The sequence below is a fragment of the Ornithodoros turicata genome, chromosome 2, assembly GCF_037126465.1.
Source record: "Ornithodoros turicata isolate Travis chromosome 2, ASM3712646v1, whole genome shotgun sequence".
Classification (NCBI taxonomy): domain Eukaryota; kingdom Metazoa; phylum Arthropoda; class Arachnida; order Ixodida; family Argasidae; genus Ornithodoros; species Ornithodoros turicata.
The window spans coordinates 63,259,644-63,285,438 of NC_088202.1; the positions used below are offsets into that span (position 1 = coordinate 63,259,644).

General features: G+C 45.8%; 1 protein-coding gene across 1 annotated transcript; it reads left to right on the plus strand.

Annotated features, from left to right (window-relative positions):
• Nucleotides 1-1,875: 1,875 nt before the first annotated feature.
• On the plus strand, nucleotides 1,876-25,123 carry LOC135383625 (motile sperm domain-containing protein 2-like). Its single transcript, XM_064613013.1, has 6 exons — nucleotides 1,876-1,978; nucleotides 3,891-3,993; nucleotides 4,049-4,145; nucleotides 13,055-13,187; nucleotides 18,786-19,008; nucleotides 24,748-25,123. The coding sequence occupies exons 1-6, from the start codon at nucleotides 1,920-1,922 to the stop codon at nucleotides 24,898-24,900; spliced, it is 768 nt and encodes a 255-aa protein (XP_064469083.1). The 5' UTR covers nucleotides 1,876-1,919; the 3' UTR covers nucleotides 24,901-25,123.
• Nucleotides 25,124-25,795: the final 672 nt, after the last annotated feature.

Genomic DNA, 25,795 nt, shown 5'->3' on the forward strand with positions numbered 1-25,795 from the left:
TTAATTAATTCGCTGAGAATGCTGTGCTCAGCTCTGACTCAGCACAAGAACTCACCAATCCAGGCCCATCCCATCGACCATGTCCAACGACGCCTCTTTCAGGGGGTACGTTTCCTCCCATGTGTACTTACCTTCAGAAAAAGCGACTGCGGATGATATCTATGTAGAGCCTGCTCAGCAGCCTCAGGCATCCGCCTCATGGTCAAGCAATGACTCATGTTTGAGCAGGGGCATTCAGAGTAGAACCACGCACAGAACCACAAGCATACTGTACCTCCTCATGCTTCGTCACGTGCATTCACAGTGTACAGTCAATTGAGTCAATAATTATATGCCTGTCTTCTCAGATTAGTGTGTGCATGGCATTTCATGAAGGCGTCAAGATGACAGCCGCACTGGGGCAGAGGAAGTTTTGGAGACTCACAAGAAAACTGAGAAACATTTAGCAGGCCTGCTTGTTCTGCAATGCGAATGCTTGCCATATAGAGCAGCATAAGTATGGGGTGAACACATTGTCAGGTGGCAGCTTAAACCATGGCAACAGTGAATAGACTGCGTACATAAGTATGTGGAATCTTCATTTATTTAGTTGACTTCAGTTACAAAATTATTTAGGAGCGTATTCAGACATAAACGTGTTTTCTAAAACAACCACACTTTCCATCCCCCGGGCACTCCTCCTGCACAATTTCAGAATATGCACACGTATACGGAATGTTCATAGAGAAGGACCTTGCTTACGCTACATTGCATGTCAACTGCCTGGACATGACCAAACATAATTTACCCAGGGTGTTTTTTAGAAGTTCACTCGGTGTGCGAATGAACTTCATTTGAGCGTCCACACTGCACTTGTTACACCAACGACGATGCGGGAACAACTGCTTTGTTTCACGGCCGCCAAATCTCCAATCACCAACTGGAAGCTTCCACTTGAATAAAAACGAAACGCAAATATCACCTGCACGTCCCCGCGAATAGCGTGGCACCGATCAGTTGGTCACCTCAAGGAGGGAGCCAACACGTACGTCGCACAGGCTATACGAATCCCAGCACTTGACATCCTATGATAGCGTAGCAAGTGGCTCTCGGAGACGTCAAACAAGGTCACACGTCAAACAGCACCATGAATTTTTCAGCGCAATCTTTGTCAGTCCGACGAAAGGAGGTTGGAAACCCAGCCCTCCCAGACATCGCAGAAAGAGATAAAACAGGCACGGCTTATCACGTTCGACTTTCGCTGGGATAATGCTTTCCCTCTCGTAATTTTAGGAACAGTTACTTTTTCTACTATCACTCTGTGGGCTGGCTTCGGAACCTCCTTTCGTCGCACTGAGAGCGATTGCGCTCAAAAAATATAAGTCATCGCGAGCTATGGTCCGGTGCCCCGAAAAGCATGATATTCGGCTATTTTTTCCGATGGGATAGCTCGTGAATATCACTGTGAATTATCATGGATTTCGGCAGTGAATCCGGCACGCTCTGCATATTGGTGGGGTATAGAAGTGACCTTTACTTGGCAAATTTCCGAGTTCAGTTCGCAAATAGTTACATAATTAAACTTGGAGCACATGACATTCACATTAGGAGGTGGCAAAAACCTAATAAGAACGAATGCTGTTGACCGCATGATTCTAGGAGGCGTATTTTTTTTATTATAATTCAAGGACACATTTTCTGGGACACCCTGTATATGAGGCTATGATAACACATAGGATACCTTGCCAATCGCCAACTGTAGGATGGGATAAGCGTTAGCTTGCGTAAGCGTTGCTTGTCAATATGAAGCTCCGTTCGGACCGCCTTCCGAGGTATATCTAAAGATACCTTGCGCCTTCCACATCCTGAATAGAAGAAGCTGAAGAAGAGCGCCTATGCAACACTCGTTCTACTGGCAATCTTTCAGCAACAGTTTGAAGATGCAACTCATTCGTGGTGGAGATTCTGGACCAGAGTGGACCAACCTCGTGAAAATCGAGTAAGCTAAGGGTAGTCTTCACACGAGAAGGGCTCCTCATGCTACATTAGCACATATCCTCCTCACTGCTGAATGACATCTCATACCTTTCTTTTCTTGTTCTTGTTATTTATTGTTCTATGTCAGTCCATTTCACGCGGCTTTCTTAGATACATACAACACAGCAGAGTGAGTGATGCATAATTTTCAAAGTAACAAAGCCTAAAGTCAGAAAATTGCACTTGCAATATTTACGACAAGATCTATATAGTAAACTACGAAAATAACACACCTGCAAGCTATGCGACGTCTGCAAAACAAAGTTGGACGACGACACGGGGGCTCAGACCAATCCCGGCACCGTCTAGAGCGGGCGCGGGGGGGGGGGGGGAGGACCAGTTGTTCAATGAAGACCACGAAAATGTGTGAGTGTTCTGCGGTGTTCACACTTCCGACGACAACACTGAATTCACTATTCTGTCCGTGGACATTGCTGTTTGGCTCGGTCTTCCACAGCAGGGAAAACATTTTTGAGGACTTAATATACAGTGTGCAGCCTGTAAGGGATGCCTTACATTTGAAATGTAAGGCATCGTTATTGCCGCCAGACTTTTTGAAGCAGAGAAGGAACGTTATCTCTTTTATGTAGATTACCTTGTGACATATACATTGTAATATGCAGGGTGTTCGTTTTTATCCGTTACATATTATTTATAAGTAAGGCTATGAATGCAACATAGTTGTAGTTTTTGCAGATGGGCTCTACGGCCAGGTGAAGATTCTCTCAGGGAGTGTATGTAAGTATACAAGATGTCTAATTACCCAAAATTCATTCATTAATTAAATTTTCCTGCAAAAATGAGATAGCAGAATGGGACACAAACCTCGTTGAAAATCTATATTTTAAAAATGCTGAAACGAACGCGTGCCGTGAAATATCCATTGCCCAATTTCGCTATGCAAATGAGCCGGAAACAAATCCGCGCGCCACAGGAGCGCATGACCTTCGGCCATGGCGTCTTACCTAGGCCTCAAAGCAGTCGATCTGGCCTGCAGATGAGCACCTACTCCAGTCATCTGCATCGCTCTAAAGTACGTGGCCCCCTTCCGACGTTGGAATGCTCGTCGCGCTGCTTGCGCTTGAGAAGTTGCGCAGTTCTGCTTTTGGCTCATTTGTATAAGAAAGTTTTGGCAAGTTATATTTCAAATACGAATGGATTTCACCAATAACTGGAGCTTAAAAAATAATATCTTTAGCTAATTAGTTTCCAGTATTTACATACGCTTTCCGACTGGACATCCGCCTGGCCGTAGAACCCACATGCAAAAACGGTACGTGTACCTTTCATTGCTTTTTGAAAATCTGTAACGGATAAACATGAATACCCTGTATATTGACATATTGTTACATAGTGTGACCAATTCATAACAACCGACTATCGAAACATAAAACGTTTAGTATGTATGCATGATACACTAGATATAACGTCCGTTCTTCATCGGTGGTTCGTATTGGTTCAGATGCAATAGACATCGATAGAACGGAGTGAGCGCAGACTAGCTGGTACATGATGACAGGGAGAAAACACGGAAACACTGAGACAAAAAGGAACGAATACCAGCACTTTCTCAAACACAGCAGCGATTTATTGATCAAAAACCACCCTATATACCTAGGAAGCCCCGAAGAGAAGGAAGGGGAATAAGGGAAGGTTTATTAACACAGTTCCGTCTTCTGGCTATTTCGCTTGACTCTTAGCACTTGTTCGATTGGGTGGTTTTCGTTCAATGAATCGCTGCTGTGTTTGAGAAAGTGTTGGTGTGCCTCCTTTTTGCCTCCGTGTCTTCTCTCCATGTCTCTGATATTTCTCCTAGTAATAGACATGTCTGTTGCAATTATATGGTGCACAAAAATAATGTTCCCTCTCCACAGACCGGAAGAGATAATATATCTTGACAAGGGCGAAGTGGAAACTGGAAGCTGTCCAGCTGGTGTTAGTATCGAAAACAGGTCCAATCGACATGTCACATTCAAGGTACGTAGTTACGGAAACATTTGCCATCCCTGACCATTCGTCCTTTTCTTTTTAGATCAAAACGAACAATATCGAAGCATACAGAGTGAAGCCTTTCTTTGGAATCGTTCGACCCAGAACGACGTTCAACATAAAAGTGGACCGAAACCCAGGTATCAGGTCACTGATAACGATTTCAAGCTTGAATATTTGACGCAGACGCCTGAGCAGGACGTAGTTTAAAAAAAAAAAAAAAAAAAACAATACATTATCGGTCAGAAAAAGGGTTCAAACAGTTCAAATTTTCATCATCTGGAAAGTGCCAATTCTCCGAAGCCGACCCCAACACGTGACGCGAGGTACCAGGGCACACGTCGTACACAAGAACTCATATCACCTCAGCGTCGAGCAATAGAGTCATAGCTTATTTTATGTAACAAAAACTGTTAGGTTCGTGCCCAATATCCTTCAAGTTAGTGTATCGACCTTCAAGTTAGTGTTTTTTTTTTCTTTGTTCTACGAGGGGTGTTGAAGTCAAACCGGGACTTTCTGTACAAATGAGTGTACAAATGGCTCGCGCTACTTCTTTTTCGTCATTTTCACACGCGACAGGCCTCCGCCTTCACCACGTGGTGGTCCAAAGTTTGTGCAAAACAGAAGGCACATGCTGGACAAGATGGCCGACAACGAGGGGAGCGCGCACATCGAACAGCGAATTGCCATGGAGTTTCTCGTGAATGAAGGTGTAAAGTCATCTGAAATTCACAGAAGACTTCAGGCTCAGTATGGCCACGGTACGCTTAGCCGCAGCAAAGCGTTTGAGTGGCGCAAGCGGTTCCGAGACGACCGTACATCAGTGCAGGACGGTCCCGGCCGGGGCGGCTCAGCGCCCAGTGTCAGAGTTCCTGAGAACATCCAACTTGTGGAGCGCCTGATCCTCAAGGACCGACAGATAAGATGTCTCGAACTGGCTCGAAAGACGGACCTTTCTGTGGGAACGTTGAACACTATCATTCATGAACACCTCCATTTTCGGAAAGTTAGTGCCCCTTGGGTTCCAAGGCAGCTCTCCGTGTTTGACCGGCAGAGAAGACTGGAAATCTCCCAAGAGCTAAGGTACCGTTTCGACACTGAAGGACAGCCGTTCCTTGATCGGATCATCATGTGCGATGAAACGTGGGTGCACCATTTCAGTCCTGAGTCTAAACGCGCATCAAAACAGTGGAAGCATCCGGGCTCGCCAGCTCCCAAGAAGTTCCGAAGCACACCGTCTGCGGGTAAGATCATGGCCACAGTTTTCTGGGACAAGGCTTGCGTTGTTCATGTTGATTTTCTGCCCAGTGGTACCACCATCAATAGTGCATATTACTGCCAGGTTCTCAGGGATGTGCATAAGGCGCTGAATCAAAAGTGGCCGGGCCTCATCACCAAAGGAGTCCTCCTCCTATACAGGACAATGCACGCCCGCATACCGCGCATCTCACGACACGCACCTTATAGGAACTTAGCTGGGAGTTTCTGCCACACCCCCTTACAGCCCAGACCTCGCCTCCAGTGATTTCCATCTCTTCGAGCCACTGAAGGCGTTCCTTGGGGACCGCCACTTCAGCTGCGACGACGAGGTCAAGAATGCGATCCGATCATGGCTGCTACGCGCCGGTAAGGATTTCTACGCTGCTGGCATCCAAGCCCTCGTGAAACGCTCGGACAACAGCATTAGTGCAGCTGGAGATTACGTTGAAAAATAAAACTAATTTCTCGCCTGTAAGTTCATTTTACTTTAGCGAAAAATGAAAAGTCCCGGTTTGACTTGAACACCCCTCGTATATTCTCGGGGTACACCCAGAAATAACGTTGTACTGCTGTGGAGAGACTTATTTCTTGGCGAAGCGAAGTCCAAGGAGTGACCGATAACTTACGGTCTCCGGAGCGGTGTGGAAGTTCTTTGGAGATCGCACGACTGTAGAGCTGTGTGCCATTGCTTTTCCGGGTTCGTTGGGAACTTCAAATCCCAGTCATTTTTTGTTCTACAGAGAAAGCTTAATATCGAACATCGTAGTACAGTCGACCCCCGTTTATCCGGACTTCATTTATCCGGATCCCGCGGTATCCGGACAGAAGGCACGGGAACGGATTTTCCTCCATGTATTTTGTTCTCGTTTATCCGGACTTCAGCTTCCGGACTCGGACAAGAATTCCAGGGAACGAAAGTAGAAAATTCTTGTAATACAGCTTCAGTTATCCGGACTACCGTGAGCAAGAGGAGACGCTGACCCCGCTTCGTCACCCTTTTCGCTGTGTTGGGGTTATTCCCGTCACACGTCAGGGGCCTACATTCCTCCGTAGGGGAGACAACCCTGCACGATGACCCCCTTTTCTATTTGTGTGCGTTGGGTCACGTTGACCAGTCGAGTCATTTGGAAATATCTCGAGCAACTGCCCGGTTCTAGAGGGGGGAAATCCAACCCGAGGACCTGCTGCGATCCCTGATGCAGAGGCTCACTGCGACTGCCGTAGATGATGCTGCGGTTTCTGACTACGTTGACGTTGATAAGGATGATGACGCGTGTGCAGCTATGTCTGATGACGGTGTGATTGCTGATATTGACTCCGATGATGTGCAGCAAGACGGTGCCGATGACGCCAGTGAGAAACAAGGCTCCGACATTGACACTTTGCGTCCGCACTGACATTCTTCGAGCAGCGCAACAGCGTGGCTCAACTCTATGCAATTAGCAAAAGTTTGCAGGAATCGAGTGCCTACACTACTATGTAACCGCTGTCATTGACGAGGTTTCTATGTTTTAATTAAACCTTGCTATGTAGGACGTTTCTATTCGGTCGTTTCATTTATCCGGATGCCCCGGTATCCGGACGATTTCGCCGGGAACGGCACCGTCCGGATAAACGGGGGTCGACTGTATATAGATAGATAATAATAATAATGATAGCTCGCTTATGATCTCAGCGGAGATCATAAGCGAGCAATCACTATCTTGGGTTGTTTCGCGCACGTTTCATATAATCTATCAAGGCGCGTTCCTACTACAAATATGGCGGATTACCGCGCAAATGGGAATGGCACACGGATTTTCCGAAGAGTGTGCACATTAGCGTTCGTCGTAGCACCGAAATATCTCTGTGGCCCCGTTTACATGGGCGCGCTAGAAGCGCAACGTGTCGGAACGCTTGCGTTTACATGGGCTGCTCTCAGCGGCTAGGAAGGAGGATGCGAGACTAGAAAACGAGGGAAAATGGGTAAAAGGACGTGACGTTTCTGCCAGACTTGGGAAGTAACCTCGTAACAAGAAACCAGGTTCTCAGAAACTAACTAATAACTAATTATTCTTCCTCGGACAGTAACATTCAGCTCCAACTAGTTACTTGCTTCAGTAACTATAGTTATAGTAACTAACTACTTTCCTTCAGAATTTCATGTTCTTCGCTAGAATATACCTCTCCCTGTTTACAAACAAATGCCGTCATATGGAACAACAGCGCCGCCAACTTGGTAGTCTGGAACTACTATAGCAAAAAATAAACAAGTCACAAGAAAGCCACGTTTAGATACAGTTTTTCATATTGTAGGGTTTTTATGCATTTCCTTGCATCCTATTAGTTGTATGGCCTTGTTCTGCTCCATTCTACCGGTCACCCTTTTCGGTAGCCCTTTCTAAAGATGGCTACCCGGCTTTCCATCTTCAGGAGCCTTTTTTTTTAATTCGGTGTTAGCGCCGCGAAGCAACCGTGGCTATGAGCGGCGTACAGACGTGGCCAGATGGAGAGAGGACAGCAGGAAGGAGTGGGGGACAGGGGGGTTAATATGCGTCCTGGGCAGTTCAGGAGCCTGGAGGGCACGAGTTTCTTTTGGGGTGCACGTGGTGTCTCTGTACAAAGCAAGCACGAACTAAGTCTTAATAGCAAACCACATTCCGCACAGGATTGCGACGTTGTCTCTCGATACAACCTAGAGTCACTAAATAGGGGTACAGAGTATCGCATTCCTTTTCCGCGCCGGAGCCGCCGTTCGGTATCTGCGATTGGGCCGATCGAGTCACGTGGTCTCTCCTTCCAAGAATTCGCCGTCTATGTTGAGTCCCTTTCATGTAAAATTAGTTTCCTGGGTTGCGAGCTGGCTCGACTGCGCGTTGTTCTCCGCCGGAGAAGGGGGAGATTGGCATCCCGTTGCTAGGCGACGCAGCCGCGCCTGACTCAAGATGGCGGGCTCGCTCGCCGGCGTGGCTCAGTGTCGCTACCCTGCTCCCTATTTAGTGATTCTAATACAACCAACCCTTGGGTGGAGTCTTCTTTTCTGTCCGCGGTGGACCGGGAACGGGAATGAAGACATCAAAGCGACAAAAAACGTGACGCCATTTCTGTAGCATTAATGCAAAGAAACGACCCCTGACCTTCGTGAAGGAATACGGCTTTGTGAAACGGTGGTGTTCTCTGTCCCAGCTGTTTCGGTTTCGCTATGTCTACCAATGTCTACATTACGTCACGGTGACGTTTCTTCTGTAGAGGTCTATTGCGGCAACGATTTAAATTTTGTTTCACGGACGTTGCCAGGTGGTATTCGTGGCTCACGTTACTGTCCATATCACTGAAAGAACCGAGATTTGAAAAGGAATGCAGTTACCACTCATACTCAGGAACAACAGCGTGCAGTCGCAATAACTACTTTGTGAAACTATTAACGCCGAAACTGAATTTGGAAGGTGGAAAGAAAGTGGTCGGAGCACAGCACTTATTTATTTTACCCTCAGAGCCGTAGTAATATTTGCTGTAAACAATTTCCCTCTGATAAGAAAAATCATTCGCCGGTATAGATAGATAAATTTTACTTACATTGTGTAATGGAAAGTAACGTTTATCTATATGGCTATATATTTTCTTATCACACTAGTGCTGTGCTAGGAGCACTTTCCACCCACCTTTCAAAAATGCTTCGGTTTCCGTATCGAGGCTTTCAAAAACAAGTTAAGCTAAGTTATTGCGGCGTCAGGCTGTTGTTTCTGAATATTACTGACAACTGCATTATTTTTCAAATCTCTGTTCTTTCAGGGCTATGGACAGCTACGTGAGCCACGAATACCGGATGGCAACGTCGCTGAAAGAAAATATAAACCGTTGCCGCAATTTTAGCGAAGGACACGCAGTTCTGAAGGCAATTAGGTAGTTGCTGTAACTGTAATAGTTACTGAAGCAAGCAGCTGGTTGGAGTTTAGAGTTACTCTCTGAGGAAGAGTAATTACTACTAGAGAATTTCTCAAACTATAGTTACTGGTAACGAGGTTACTTCCCAAGTCTGGCAGAAACGTCACATCCTTCTACCTCCTTCTCATTTTCTAGCCTCGCATCCTCTTTCCTAACCGCTAGGAGCGGCCCATGCAAACGCAAGCATTTTGATCCCAAACTCGGAGCGATCAGACCCGGTGCGCTTTTAGCACGCCTACGTATAACTGGGCCATTCATTGACGCCGGAGAAGAGGCCTTTGGCAACACCTCATTGATATTTCTGCAGTTGCGCGCGTCTGCAAGGCACTGGGAAAGCGTCTTCAGGACATAACGTCGGACGTCAAAACTATTGCTTATCGGCAGTTCATGACGGGGTGCATTTTAAGTGCCAAATACTAAAGTACCACTTTAAGTACATTTCTGGGTACTTGTATTTTAGTTTATGTGCTCTTCTTTAGCACTTTCTTGCCAAGTACTCAAGTACACAGGTGGGAAAGCAATGACAGATTGTAATGCCAATAAATACTTTGTATGCGTGGGAGGAGCATTTTTCAAAAGTAAAGTGACATGTTCAGAATGTTGAATAGTCATAAGAACTTGTACTTTTATATTCCTCAAGACACAATACGCACACTGAAAAATACAAGTTTACATAGCTGTAGTGCGATAGTCACTGAAGTGTATTTACCGGTTCGTGATCGTCTACATCTTTTCCATACTTCCTCGACCTGACTTCATTTCACTTTTCGTTTACGTTGCCCCTACCATTGACAGTTGCTAATAACAACTTTATTTTTGTGATGATGACTATGTTTGGGCAGTTGTTGTATTACATAATAATTCCATTTCACCATGCGTGACTGAATATTAATAATTATCTGATAAAGGCAAAAAAAAAAAAAAAGGCTGGAAGGCACACCTGCTTTCCTTCTACTATCTGACGTGCTAACAGGGATACTTCTGCTGCAAAAAACAAACATACAAAGCTTTGCATTGCATTTCATATTCTTTCATTTTTTTTAAAGCGTAATACGTCAAATGTTCCATCGATGCTGATCCGGAGGTGCGGTACCTGTGGCAGAGCCTGCTACTCAATAGCTCGTAGGTACTCAGGCCACACAGACAGAGAGTGGCAGGTCATAGTTTCAAAGGGGCGTGCAAGACCAATTGGCGAGTTGCAATAAGGCCACATTTAGCGGCAAGTAGTTGCAATCGTTTCCTGAGAAATAAAGCGCGTTCACCTTCTGTGATGAAACAAGAAATCACCGGAAGAAGCTCGATCCCTTTCTCTCTCTACCCCAAATACTTACATGCTCCGCGACCTTGCACCGCAGATCGTCTTTTTCATGCAACTTGGACTAGTATTAACATGTATGACTTTACTGCCCGTTTGCGCTTTGCGTAGTCCTGTGCAGGGGTCGAAACCGGAACTGAACCGTAAACATTTTTTCTCTCCCCTTGAACGAACCGGAACTGAACCGAAAAAAATATGATGCTGTAACCGGTTCGCAGGACGGTAAAAACGCCTATAGCTCACCACTCGACTGCCGCGCACCAGCTCCTTACATCGTTCGGAGTCTCGCCGAATTCATAGAGCGGACAAATGACAAACCAAGAAGTGGTGAGTCCATGCACTTCCTACAGCCTCACCTCCAAAAAGTTCACGGCATCCCTATACATTTTTGTGACTCAAGGTGTAAAAAAAAAAAAGAAACAAGAAAAAGATGTGCTACAGCTAGACTTTGCATTGTTGCCTCGGCTGCTTGCATTCATTCAGCGTCGCAGTGTGAAGGCGACGTAAATTTTATTAGTTCACAAGCAAGGCAGACCTCTAGCGACTACGGGAAAGAGGTTTTTTCTCTCTCTCTCTCGTTTTCTTTAGAAATTGGAAATAGCTTTTTGCAATGGAGTTCAATGGTATGCTAGCTGTACGGCATTTCCCAGCACTTTCTGGTGCAGTAAAAGATTGCAGACCACGTGTGGGTTTCTTAGTCAGATGTAGATGATAAGCATTGCTCCGCTTTTATCCATTATCACCGAACTCCTCATGTAAATATCTCATTGTCACACTTGTAGATAGCTTTTAACTGCCATGCTCGCTTGCTATCGTCATCCCCCTCTCTCTTATCCTGGTCAATCAATCATCGCTCATCGCTCATACCTGTAGATAGGTTTTAACTACCACACTCTCTCTCACATCATCTTTCCCATAATCGTCTCCGACACACTCAGCATAGTTTTGGCGCTCTATGGCCTTTGTTGCCTTTGTGCCATTAAACACATAATCAATCAATCAATCAGTAAAAGATTATCTGCTGTGAACTGCATGGTTCTTTGCACCTATGAAGTGTAGAGGCGAGGGAGTAAGAGGAAGAAAGGAGCAAGTCATCGCCGGAACCTGATATTAATTTTCACATATGGTACACTGATTAGCACAGCACACGTAAACCGGTTCAAACCGTTATTTTGAACCCTGTCCTGAACCGAACCGATAACCTTAGACCGGAACTTGAACCGAACCTAAAAAAATAACGGTTTCGAGGCCTGGTCCTGTGTTTCTAATATCTCGCCTTCTGCGCTGACCTATTCTTGAGCGGCAGTAAACCGCTCAACGCCTACAGTTCTCGCTATTGCGATGACCTATACCCCAAATAGCTCCGTGTTCTATAATTGTACGAGCCCGCATGCAGTATTTCACTCAGGGTCGGTGTCAGGAATCGTGTGTCGCGTGTCACTCTGAGGAATGCGCGGGAGCATGTTCCGTAAACTTTTGTCCAGAACTGTACATGTCCTGTGCGTGTTCGGAACGTGACCTATCTGCACGGCCGATTTTCATTTTTCGATTACATTATCTGAGCTCACTTTCCTCGCCTCCTCCGGTTCTACCGACAGCACTGCTGACGACGGTAGTCCTTCTTGGGATATCGTCGAGCGCAAGTAATTTAATTATCTGTGATTTGCGAAATTACCTTTTCGCGTCAAACGCGTCAAAAAGCGTCAAACGCGATGCAATGCGCGCCTATATTCTATGCAATACAAATCTATTTTATATGGCGCTATGTCTCAAATTTCCTTTTCTAACGGACATTTCCGTGTCTATCCAAGATACGAAAGCATGGATTGTCGTGCACATATGGAACTTAGTTTGTTGAGTGCAGTACCAGAAAAAGCGAATTTCGAGCAAAAGATGCCTCCGTTCAGAGTTTTTTCTACTGACCGATACAAGTCATATAGCGGCCGACAAGTCATATAACTCGAGTCATACAAGTCATATAACTCGAAACGAAAGGTACGTGACGGTGCCGACGGGGGTAGGAGGGGGGCATTACATTTACGAGATGCGAAAACTTTAACATATCTCATTTGTAGCGATGTAATGTGTTTGTGGACACTGTAACAACACAGTCGACAGTACGTTGAGCTCCGTGTTTGAGAGCAGAGAAAAAAAATGTTCCTACATAAAAACAGGATGTGTCACACCGTATACTTCTGAAACATGACAGAGCAATGCGAAGAGGACACGGACAGACAGCGATAGAGTCAATCTTTGTCCTCTTCGCCTTGCTCCGTCATGGTTCCAAGATTAACCCACATTCTCTGCATCTTCTTACACCTCCCTCGTTCTAATGTGTTTCCCCTTTATGTTCACTCTGCGTCCCTCTTTGTTGAAACGAAACTTGCAACGGTGCGATTCGGTAGCTCAAGCCGCTCTTGTGCGGGGGAACTGAAAAGCTTGTGTCGGCGTTTCGTATGTAGCCTCTGTACCCCATCAATCTGGCCCTGCTTCCACCTTTCACCTTGAAACACCAGCAATGTTTATTAAATCTTTGTTTTGTTGTCCTAGGGTCAGTGGTTTTCCCGACGGACAAGGTATTGATACTCACAGCCCCCATTGAGGAGATTCAGATGAGCCCGAAGGAACTCCTCGATCACTGGAAAACGATAGCCAAGAATAGCACCAGCATCAGAGAACACAAGTGAGGTGATATGAGTATTCCGAGCGTGTATGTCTCTGTGAAACTAGGAACGTGAAATGTATCGATAGGTCATAAAGTGTGCGAAATTAGCGGTTCTAACGATTCAGCATGGCATAACCAGGAGTCGTGCAGTTGTCAATGTAGGCCAGCTCCCTGGTACGTACACGGTGGCCTTGTGTGTATGTGCTTCGCATCGCACGCAGGTAACGGAAACATATTACGTCACTGAAAGACCCAATGCCTCGCGACAGACCGAAGCTGTGCCCTGGGCTGTACCACGAATTTTTAGGGGTGCCCATTGTACTTAAGCACAACAGAGCCAGAATGTCGTGTAGTAAAGAGTTGCCCGTTCAGACAATAAGTCTGCAAAAAGACAAACTGTGGGCGGACAAACAGTGCGAGCACAAGCTGTACGCCTCTAAACCACAGCAAGAGAAACGTTGAAGGGAGACAACTCGACCCTGACGATGCTGAGTACAGCTTCACAGAAGCACCAGAAGGTACGTATAGCCGGTCATGGAAATAACCGGTTGTGCGCTGTCATAGCAGTACATGGCGCGAAAATTCAGTAAGGATGCATGTCATGGCATGTTCTACTTCTGTTCTGTGTAGCAGCATGGAATATGAAGCAGTTGCTAAATAGGCCCTGCTGTGAAGCGTGTGAAGCATGACATTCTCTTAAGGCGAGTTTATTTCTTTTAGACTACAGTGAAGATGGTCCTGCAGACTGATGGAGATATGTGCACAAAGTCTGAGCTTGAGTGGAGCGGAAGGCAGTAGGATGCGTCGGTGTCTCTGCGTGTACAACGAAGTGGGCGCGCAACTGAATGATGTGCGCCTATGGGCAAAAAAGAATGGCAAGTTACGGATCTGCGTGGATTTCACTGAACTTAATAAGCAGTCCGTATGAGAACGAATGGTCAATGTCCACCGTCGAAAAGAATGAATGGTCATGCCCACCGTCGAAGAAAATCTTGTGGAGATACAGGGATCAAAAGTCCTTAGCAAGCTACATGCTAGTGCCGTCTGTTGGCAAGCTCACTCACCTGTCAGCAAGGAACTGGTCAGCTTCATTACACCACTGGGTCGGTATCAACTTCTCTGGAATCAATAAATTTCTTTCTTTGGAATTGCAGCAGCACCGGAATTTTCTCAACGCGTGTATGGCGTGACACACAGATGCATGATACGCGTCTGCATGAGGCAGGTATTACATTGAATACGGAGAAACGTGAGCTCCAGAAGCCGCGGATCCACTTAACTGGGCATATTCTCTGGGCGGACGGAATTTCAGCTGACTCAGAAAAGGTGAAAGCAATCCGTATTATGAAGGTACGACAGTCGGTTGCAGAGCTGCGATCATAATTCTCAGGAATGGTAAACCACCTGACGAAATTCCTCCCAGGGCTAGCCGAGAAAACAATACTCTTACGAGATATTTTGTCGTCAGAGGCGGCATGGCTATTGGGTCCTCAACAGCAACAGCGACCTTTGATGTAATCAAAGACGATCTTACCCAGACTCCGGTCCTGACTTACTGTACCGTGCGACAGCAACTTAGTGTCAGTATACGCATCATCATGGCCTTAGAGCCGTATTTGTTACAGGAAGATTCTGACGGTCTGTAGCGACCCGTAGCATCGCATCACAGGCTCTTTCCGATGCGGAGCCGAGGTACGCGCAGGTGAAAATACAAGCTCCGGCAGTGACGTGGGGTTTCGCATGCTTTGGTCTCCGTTCCTGGGGTGAGACAGATCATAAAGCCACTCCTTCCTACCTTCTTGACTAAGCGAATCAACGAATTACCGCCAGGGATACAACGCCTGCGATTGCGAAGTTTAGAATATGACTTTTCGGTTTCGGGTGCACCTGGCAAGGAGATGTACACGACAGACGTGTTGTCACACAACCCAGGCAGGACCTCCTTCAAGAACGGTCTGGACTTCGCTCCACGAGGTCATTGAGAACTACGAAGTGCTCTCAGTACAGCTTCTTCAAGCATCAGCGAACATGCCGTGAGTGGCGACACAGAAACTATACAGTTTTTAGTTTACTAACAAACGCAAGGGCCCGCAATGGGCGTGATTTCTCCAGACCTTCGTAAATATAAAAAAAAATGTTGCCGGAGAACTGTCGGTAGTGGACGGACTGCTAATGCGGGGAACACGATTAGTCATTCCTGCATCACTACGGGAAGAGGTCCTCGATCACACGTTTGCCGATCACACGAAGCAATGCCAAATTCGCAGACGTTCGGGGACGAAGGCTGCGCTAAGAAACGGTACTACTTGGTCGTTGTTGACTATTTCTCCAAGTTTCTTTTTTAACTCCTGGAGCTAACGAACATGACTCATGATGTCAGTAAGGCTCTGCAAACGATAGTTGCCTGCTTCGGGAATCCGGAGTAGACACGGTCAGACAAAGGCTCGCAGTTCGCTTCAGCAGAGTTTTGACTGTTCCTGGTTCAATGTGGGATTGTGCATATAACGTCTAGCTCGAATAAAATAATGGGCTAACGAAATGAGCAGTGCAGACAGCGAAGGCGCTGCTGTCCAAGTGCTGAATCCGGTATGGAAACTCTTGAGATCCTACAAGAGGCACATGGGAGTGGAGGAGACGCTTACGTGCCACATTGTGACTTCACGACCAACCTTACGACGTAAACACGAAGTCGTGGGTTCTAGCAGGAGCACTCTCGCACGGAACAATAGTTCAAGAGGCCTTAACTCCAAGGGCCTACCTCCTACACACCTCTACCAGGTTATGTAGACGGACACAGCAACACTTAAAAGGGTCCGCGACTGGTTAAGAAACCGCTACATCGGTGCAAGAAAGCAGTCATCCTCACGAGGCGGTCACGACTTGGTTGTGAAAGACGGTAAAGCCGCCGGACCGGCTACTGTATTGCACATTTGTTATGTGCGATTTTGTTTGTGAGGTCTGCATAGATGTCTTCTTCTGGTTAGGTCGGCTTGTTACCTACGGAGGAGGTGTCGGATGTCTGCACGTGGACAACGAAGAGGGCGCGCGAGACGAGAGACTGTCTCTTGTGGTCACAGGGTTAAGTGGAATAATAAATAATAATAATAATTAACAGACGGGCGGGTTTGTACATACTCTAGAGGGTGCGGAAATACTTCGTGTTCTGAAGTAAAACACAAAACCACATGTATGTTGAATTTGTGACAGGAGTAGTACATTCGATTCCCATGTCATGTGGTAGAATATATGTGGGAGAAGCTGGACGCTGTCAAAACGACAGACCCCGAGAACATTCAGGGAAAGTGAAGAATAAACCTACAAACTTCACAATTGGTGCACCATGCGTGGATGTGAATCGAAGTATAGTGATACAAAAAATTGAGGGCGGTTAATCTAATTAATGCGATGACAATGCGTTAGCATTAGACGTTCGTCATGCTTCTAATTGCTTCTCTTATTCGTATTTTCTGCTGCTTATATTTTTATATGTTTCGACTAGTATTTTGACTAGTAGAAGGTCCAGGATTCATTGGAGAACGTTGCACGACACGACACGACATGAGACACAAACTCAGCCGTTCTCGAAACTCTCGGGGAACGCACAGACACGTCGGAAGACGTCCAGAGACGAGGCGCAACTGACGACGGCTGCAGCTCCAGCTGACGAGCTCCACGCTTCCACGTGATGGAGAAGAACGAACGAGTTTGCGGTGTGCAGACTGATTCGCTGCTCCGTAACGTGCCGCGCTGTACACGCACACCACAGTCACGCCGCTACGACGACAGCTTTTCTTCAAAGTGCGGCTTCTAATGCTAACGCATTAATAATCAGGTGGTCGTCTGACTTACACACGCGACACACGGTTGAGACTAGTATACGATAACGCGAGAACAAACAATTGTGTGAGCAAACCCACCGCACTTCTCACGGAAAAACGATATCTTACCAACTCGTCGAAATGGTTTGGGTGATCAAATCTAGAATACTTCTCTGGCCAATAGGATGTTGATGAATGTATACACCGTTTTCTCGTGGACGCCGCCATATTGAAAGCGCAGCGCCGTCTAGCCGGGGGAGCACGTTGAAAACAGTTCACCGCCCAAGCCAGATAGACGGAAAGCACACGTGTCGTGCGCTTCCTCCATGGTATCGCTTTCCTCTTTTCCGGTTTGGGCGGAAAACAGAGGCTGCAAAATCGCTGGGTGTGAAGCTGGCTGGAAAACGGTTTTTAAAAAGCCTTGTATTCCCCTTTTCCGCTATTTGAAATAAATAATGGTTGAAAATAACGTTCGTCTGCGACTTATTCAGCAACGAGTAAAATGAGCATACCTTTCAAAATCGACTGTTGGAAAGAGTTTCTCGGAGAATGAGAAGAGGGGGGTGGTACGTCATGAGTGACGTAGCCTATTTCCCCGGCATGTGACTCGTGGCCTAGACTGGCGCAGCTCAAGTGCGTATAGGCAGCGCATGTGCTGAGAAGAAAGAAAAAAAAAACATGAACGGCATAGGGACTTGCTGACGTCACGCGAGGATCGTGCAGGCCGTTCGCGGCTACTTTCTCCGTCTGTTTTTGTAAATTTGATTGTGCAGTGACAATACACCGCACACTGAAAACATTTTTGCGTGATGACTCCTGATGAACGCCTTGACGAATGAGACAGGATTTCGATCCATTTTAAGTGTCACTACATTGTTCCCTTCATACTTGTAGAGTTACAATAACATACTTCATATCTGCATAATTGTTTATATCCTTAGTGTCACTGCACATCTGCACTTATCCCCAAGCAGGTCGCACTGAAGGGAAGCCGTTGCGCGCTCATTAGCTGCGTTTTCATCAAAGCGATACCCTTAAGTCGACCTAACTGGATAAGTCGGTCTATCATCTGCATGTAAACTGACCTGTATCGGCTTAGAGAGAAGTTGACACAGTAAGGATAAGCCGCTCGACCTGGGTATTTCAGATGACAAATATCGACTGAATTCCGCCACGTAAACCGCGTCAGTCCCATACGTCATATCCGGATGCCTCGCCCTCCCTCGCCTCGTTATAGTAAAGGTGGATGACTGCTAGAGACGTAAGATGAAGAAGAATAGGTGGCAGCGCAGATTCTACTGTGGCCTTCAGCCGACATATCCGTCCATGAAAACGCAGCTAATCAATGTAGTTATTTAGAAGATATCGTTCTTGACCACATTGCTTGGGACAGTTTTATACTGTTGCCACCCTGGGGATGTCCTAAGAGAAATAATATACAACTGTACCGAACGCAAGCACGGAATGCCTTCCTATGCTCAAGACGCCCAGCCCAGTCCCGCAACACGCTGTTTCCCCCTTCTACCAATCCGCACGCCGTCGTACTATCCGTGCGTTCCCTATACGTAAACCTAACTGTGGAGTTGCGTGAGCGGAGTAAGTGGATGCGCATAAACCCAGATAGTCTTACAGAAGGCACGTTGCAAACGTAGAAAACGTCGTGTTATCATTTGTTATAACAGCACAAACTTGAGTCCAGAGGAGACACTCGTATCGATGTTGCGTCAACTGCAAACTGAGAGTTCATCCACTAAAGAACTAGCATGCTGTGGTATTTTGACTCTGTTTGCTTTTTCAGACTCCGCGTTTTGAACCATAGTGCCAGTCCATCTACGCCCATCCCCACTCAAATTGAAGATCAAAGTCTACGGCCCTTACCTATCAAGTCAACATTGGCAAGGGAACCCAACGCTCTCAGGCCGGAGTCGAGCGTTCCACTGGGTCCCTGTGGACAAGATTTGCCAAGGGAGCAATCGACCTTGGATATCATCCAGGAGGGTTTCGCGGAGCTAGAAAAAACGGCAAGGGAGTTTTTACGTCTGGTTCATTGCGCTCATTCAGGAACAAAAGCAAAGCTGTCACACCCATCAGGCTTCGAAACACAAGAGAGTACTGACACGGAGACACTATTCTCGTAGGGTTAGTTCGACAGCGCTGATATTGCAGCTATGTCAACAGTGCGTTTCAGATGAACCACGTCATTTTGAGCAGTTTGGAAGTAGTTCTCAGAAAGGTTATCGCTGTTCACTGGCACTCGTCTCTCCCCTTTTATTCTTTATTTTCGACTTCGCCAACCGAAGACGATGTAGCACGAGCAAAATGGTTTGCGGGCAAGACATAGCGCGTGTATGAGCAAGGCCCACGAACAGGTTGCGGTAAGCAAATACAGAAAAGCAAGAAGAAAATTAGAGAGATTGTCATCAATCGGTTCGGCTCGAAAGCACGGCGATCCCATGCTCACATCAAGCCGATTTGCGAGACGTCTTGTTTACATTCTCATTCACAATCGGTGCGCAAACAGTACAGTTACGCGAAAGATACGTTCGTGTTATTTCTGAGCGCGTTCGCGCAGCTTATACAGTTCTTACTCTGTAGGTGGCCCCTTCTTGTAGGTAACATTAGCACCCATCGATGCACCACCCCTATATAGACAGAGAAAGGTGTGAGGAGTAGATCAACGGCTACACATCAGGTGGCCACATGAGCCTCCCTGCCGTGAAATAAACATGAAAAAGGGAAGCACACAAATAGCAGCACTTTAGGAAACCGTGTCAGTATTCCTTCTGTTTCCTCTTGTCACCTATCAGGAAACTGTTGGGAACGTGCAGTCATGGTCAAAAGTTTTGTGACTGACATCATTTAGTTTTTTTCACAGGTTGCTGAGATATTTTCGCAAAATGTTTCTATGGTGTATACATATACTGAAGTGGAATAATATCGATTGTATGAGTTTTTAACGTTATTATGTACATCATTGATATGTATTATGTACATCATGTACATTATTGACATGTACATCAAATTTTACACTGCTGACACTTTCAAAACTTCTGCAATCAATCCTAGCATGCTGGTTCGCGGCTTAAATCCTGACTGAAGCCGCACCGTTCTCGCCTTATGAGTACTTCGAGTCCATCAGGATACCTGCGTTTTGTTTTCCCACCCTCTTTTTAAGGATTAACCACAGGTTCTCAGTCGCATTGAGATCTGGGGAGTTCGCTGGTGATTCACCCAAAATTTCAATGTTCTCTTAACCGAGCCATCTTGTTATTAATTTTGCCTTGTGACATGTGCTCCATCATGCTGGAAACAGCATGCTCATCTCCAGATTGCTCCTGGATCGTTGATAGCAGTTCCATTCCTTGTTCATGGTAGTGTTCTTTTTTTCTTTTTTTACAGAATTATGATCGAGCCCACTCCCTTTGATGAGAAGTAGCCCAACACATGAATGGTCTTAAAAATAGTCCAAAGACCGGGGAAAGCCTGTTTATCCTTAAAAGGACCGAAAAGTGAATATAAACCTATTGAAACTTTAGGTTCAGCGAAAAGCTTGAACCTTCAAAAGTTCAAATATCAAAGAACTCCGCTGAAATCGCTGTAGTTTCTCTGTGATCGAATTTTTCGTGATTGCATGTACAGGGACCTAGTAGGAAACCGAGCAGTCTGTCAACAATTGCATCACCCCGCGCCATATGTCGAGGACGCATGTAATACGCGCGCTTCCGGTCGCTAATCCGGCGAAAACGAAAATGGCCTTAGCATTTGTGACCACTTTCTACGTCGAAAATGTCGAACTTCTTGAACATGAGTGCGCTGGAATTCCGCATTCGAGAACTATCGCTCACACAACTTCTGTTCGTGCGATAGCGTGCTGGAAAGTGTGTTCTTCGCAGCAGAAGGTTCCTCGTCCAGAGATTTACCGGGGTCACATTCGTCCTCACCAGTAGCTCACCGCGCCGTGAAGACTGACTGGTTTGTGAAATTTACATGTATCAGGGAGAAACACTTGTGTAAGCCGAAACAAGCGCTGTTTTTTCGTCGTGCAGGTGTTCATATGGGAAAGGCAAACCGATGGATACCACGGACCAGTGTTTTTGCTGCCGAGAGGTAGAGAATGCGCGTGAAAAGCAGAAACAATTGCATCACAACTAACGAATATTTCGAAATACTGTGCCTGGACACCGAAGTACTGCAAATGTCCTTTACATACATCCGAGAAACTGAAGAGCATGACAACATACGCGGAAGTGCCGTGTGGTCTCTACGCGCTACTTGAACGGCAAACCCTTATTTCTGCAGGAAATTCCGTCATATCACCTGTCGGCTATTCACAAGGAGGATATGGGGTGCTCTGAGAAAGTACAATAGAAAGTATCTTCCTGCGTGCGTCGTGCATGCTATTAGGGACGCTTTCCCCATCAGTGTGCGGTCTTGTAGAAATGTATATATTGAACATGAGATATATTGAACATCTTTCATCTGTATATATTGATGTCAGCAAATTTTCATTTCTCATTTTTTTCTCATTGCTTTTTCTTTGCAGTCACAGCATATTATAATTATTAGTTTGTTCCTAGAGTGTTAAGTAACCTGGGGGCATATCTGTATTTGTAGATTATAGTCGTGTTGTATATATGAGGAGTAAATAAGATAATTTTCATCAGTGTCACTCAGCTGAACTGTGCTCATAACCTTTTAATATACTTCTTATTGACCAGATTTCCAAATGCCAATTAATATTTGAACCGATATTGGGATTTAACACTTAATTAACTCTGTTTTGCTAAACGGAGTACTTGTAACTGATTCATTATCAACCAACTATCAACCAACTAACATTCGTAAAGAAGGACTTCAGTCCATGTTCCGGCAATCTTCAAAATATTTATACGTAAAAAATATGCCGAATTGAGAAGTAATGCTTTCTGTATGTGCACAACGACGTTGTGCACGATAGTTGGCAAAAATATGGGGGTTATTTTTCACTTTTCGGTCCCTTTAAAGATACGCCCCGGCTCTGCAACATAAAGCGATAAAATACTCGACGTTTCGAGACCAGGCCTGGCTTCATAATCAGGATGAAATGATTTGGCTGTGTTGCCTATCAGTCTGTTAAAGGCAAATAACATTCCGGTAGGAGGCCTGGATGTTTGCCATCACCACCAAACACAATCAGGCATCCAGGCCCCCTACTGGAATGTCATTTGCCTTTAAAGGAGTAGAGAGGGCCATCAAAAAAAAAAGAAAATCAGATTAAGACGTCTGATAAAAGTGTGTGTGTCATTATACCGAGTAGCGAAAGGTTTTCATGTGTGCAATTTGTTTCCCAGAAAAAAAACTCGCATGGACATGGCTCCGCGCGTTCACCCTTAACTCGCCACTCCAGGTATAACGAGGATGAGGAGGTATGATGCCACGTCACCGATGACGTTATAAGGAGAACTCGTTCTGGTTCGCCGGTCACTGGGGGTCAGCGCCTTGTCCCTTTGCCGCCGTAAACCAGTTTTGCCAGTTCTCCCGGAGAATTTGGGATAGAAGAAGAGGCCGAATCATACCGAGCCAGGAGAAAGGCTTTTTCAGAACCCCGAACAGCTGAGTAGCAGACATTTCTCTAGGCCAATCAGCGAGCGTTCTCCTCATAGCGTCAGTGCGAGGTTCCAGGCAGATCAGAGGCTGGTACTGCTCTTCACCGCCGTTGCGCACGGTCGCTTTTTGCGGCGTATTTTAAATTCAATTTCTGCAATAATTATGACTCTGTGGTGTGAATTACTTCGCATGGTGCATCTTACTGGCCTACTTAACAGTTTTATAGGAAGAAAACAGGGTGTTAAAAATGACTTCTGTGAGCTACTTTAACAGATAGATAGGTAGCACAGCCAAATCATTTCATCCTGGTAATGGAACCACGTCTGGTACCGAAACGTCGACTATGTTATCGTTCTTATGTTGCAGTGCCGTAGTGTACTTTTAGGTTTGGTTGGATGGTTTAGTTCGGAGGGATGGTTTGCTGTTGCCATGACACAGGACTCATGGTAGCGCTCACTTTTCCATCTTCGGACAAGCATATTTCTATTCATATTTGCCAGTCTCCGTGACTCCAGGCCAGCCCACAATATCCTTTGCCCATACGCGCAGATGCACAGACACCTGCCTGCATTGCTGAGCAAGCTCTGCACCGGTGGCGAATCGATCCCGTAGCTGAGACCTGTTTGACAAGAAGGTCCTGGTGCTTGGTGGACTCTATTTGTGCACCCCGAAGCATTCTTCGCATCAGTTGAAAATATCCTCTTGAAGTTCTTGACGATCCGATAAATGGTTGACTTAGGTGCAATCGTACTCGCAGCTATGTTCTTGCCTGTGAATACATTTTGATGCAGAGCAATGATGATTGCACGCGTTTCTTTGCACATAACCTTCGTTATGAAGACAACCATTTCAAGCACCGCCCCCTTTTCGAGCAACCTGTTTCCTCTTATCTTGTTTCATCTTAACCAGACTTGTGCGTAACGGGTAACGGGTAATTGCGTTACTAGTAATCAATTACCTTTTTGAGTAATTTGTAACGTAATCGATTACTTTTGGGGCCCAGTAATTTTTTGAGTAATTCAATTACAATTTTCAGTAATCAATTACCAAGTAATCGATTACTTGGAAACTAAAGAATCCACATTGTTCGGGACGACGCACACACACACACATATGGGATGATTCACCGCCGCGAGAAGACAAAACCAACTGCCCTCTGCAAGTTCGGTGCAAGGCAGCTGTCTTATCCCTAGGACTTTTCCCGCAACAATTACTTACCCGAGGACCCCGAGGTCAATTGCCACAGTGTTCCGCACGTGTAGTGCATTTTTGAGTCCACTGTCCTCTCCCCATTCATGTGTACTATCTATCCGTAACCCGGCCTGTATGCAGTAAGTTGGACTATAGGTTGTACCGGGTACCTGGTGAGTCATTTGTGGGAGTTCCAGTTGGGACTCTTTTCTGCTTTTGCAATTCTGCTTCAATGCTGACTTCGTTTTTGCTTCGTTTCGCTTCGCCTTTGCTCAGTTTCCTTTTTTCTATATCTTTTTTCTATCTTTTTTTATATCGTTTTCTCAGATATCGAAAGTAATTGGCAAAGTAACGCGTTACTTTTCAAGGCGTTACTTCATTACTTTTTCCGGCAAGTAATTTGTAACGGTAAAAAATTACTTTGCCGTACAAGGTAACGGTAATCAATTACTTTTTTTTAGTAACGTGTACAAGTCTGATCTTAACTGACTGATAAGTGACATTCAGCTACCTTGTCGTCGTTATCAGTTTCCTGTAAGCTAAAAAAAGATCAGTGAAATTATCTTAGCATGCTATTTTTTTTGCACGGCTGAAATTGGGAGGGAATAGGGTTTCAGAGATTACATTAATTTTTCGTGGCTGGGAAAGACTCTGTAATTATTGCAAATCATCTGATCATCTCTTCATGGCAATCTAAAGTGAATGCAAACTGCCGCTATAGCAACTAAGGCACTAACTCTTTTTGAAACAAAACTTTGTCAGTCTTAAAACCTCCGCCCACGACTGGAGATTGTTGCTTCGTTAAATGTTTGCCGCGTTTGACATGGCGTTGTTTCGTCTGTATCTCTCCCTCTCTCTCCCTGTCTCGGGTTTTTATTTACTTCGTAGGTCATGCACCAGACCACCTGATAGCCACTCTGCCCGCTCCTGTTCCGTTGTATTAGTGCACATGCCCAAAATCAGTTGTTTCTATTTTATTGTAGCTCGAAGAGATGAGAACCGAAGTGCGATCAACGTCCCAAAATGTCAAGCAGATATGGTTCGTGGTTGGGGGATCTACTCTCGGCCTTCTCATATTCCTGCTGCTTGCTATACTTGTCCAGACGTGCCTGTCGTCCACCGAGTGGTACTGCTGAAACCTTCAATCACTGATAAAGATTCACACTGGAGAGTGCAGAAGCCTTCTTACGGGCAGTGAACGTTTACAAAGCATAATCTGCGGTGAAGCGCATTTGACGCAGAAGGACTAGGCGCCCAATCACGCCGTGTCTACTTCGGGTCAAGGACACGTCTGTAGTTGTCAATCACGGTGACTATATGGCAACTACATGAGAACCATAATAAAATACGAGAAGAAACCTGCAACACGTATGAGAAACTATTCCGTGACGCAGCGATTGCATGTGAGCTAGACCGAACACATCATAGACGTCATATTCTACACTCGCATTCGCTGCCGTAACGCAGTTGCCTTCTCCTACTTGATAAATAGACCTCTACCCGAGAAACATCGAAAAGGTTGGTAGACAGACTGCAACCGAAACAAATCGGAAGGGGAGGGCTGGGTTCCACGAATGGGCACTTGTTCGCTGCCTCCAATTGAAAAAAAAGTAGGACCGAAGGTCGCGTCCCTTTCAGGGACCATCGTAATCCCCTCAAGTCCGTGGCTTTCGGGCGCGACCTTGTTCGCCCTTATCTTCCAGCGTAGTTCAACTCTACCAAATTAGTGGCGCTGTCGAACACTATGACGTCATTTGTTTACAAACAGGGAGAGGTCTACTGAAAGAAAAGTAGGACCGAAAGTCGCCTCCCTTTCAAGGATCGCAATCCGCTCAAGACCGTGGCTTTCGTGCGCGACCTTGTTCTCCTCTAGCTTCCAGCGTAGTTCAACTCTACCAAATTGGTGGTGCTGTCGAACACTATGACGTCATTTGTTTACAAACAGGGAGAGGTTTTTAGCTGGCGATGTTGAAGCAATTCACTATGTCCTACTTCCCCAACGTTGCATGCGACTAATACTGCCGCTCTACT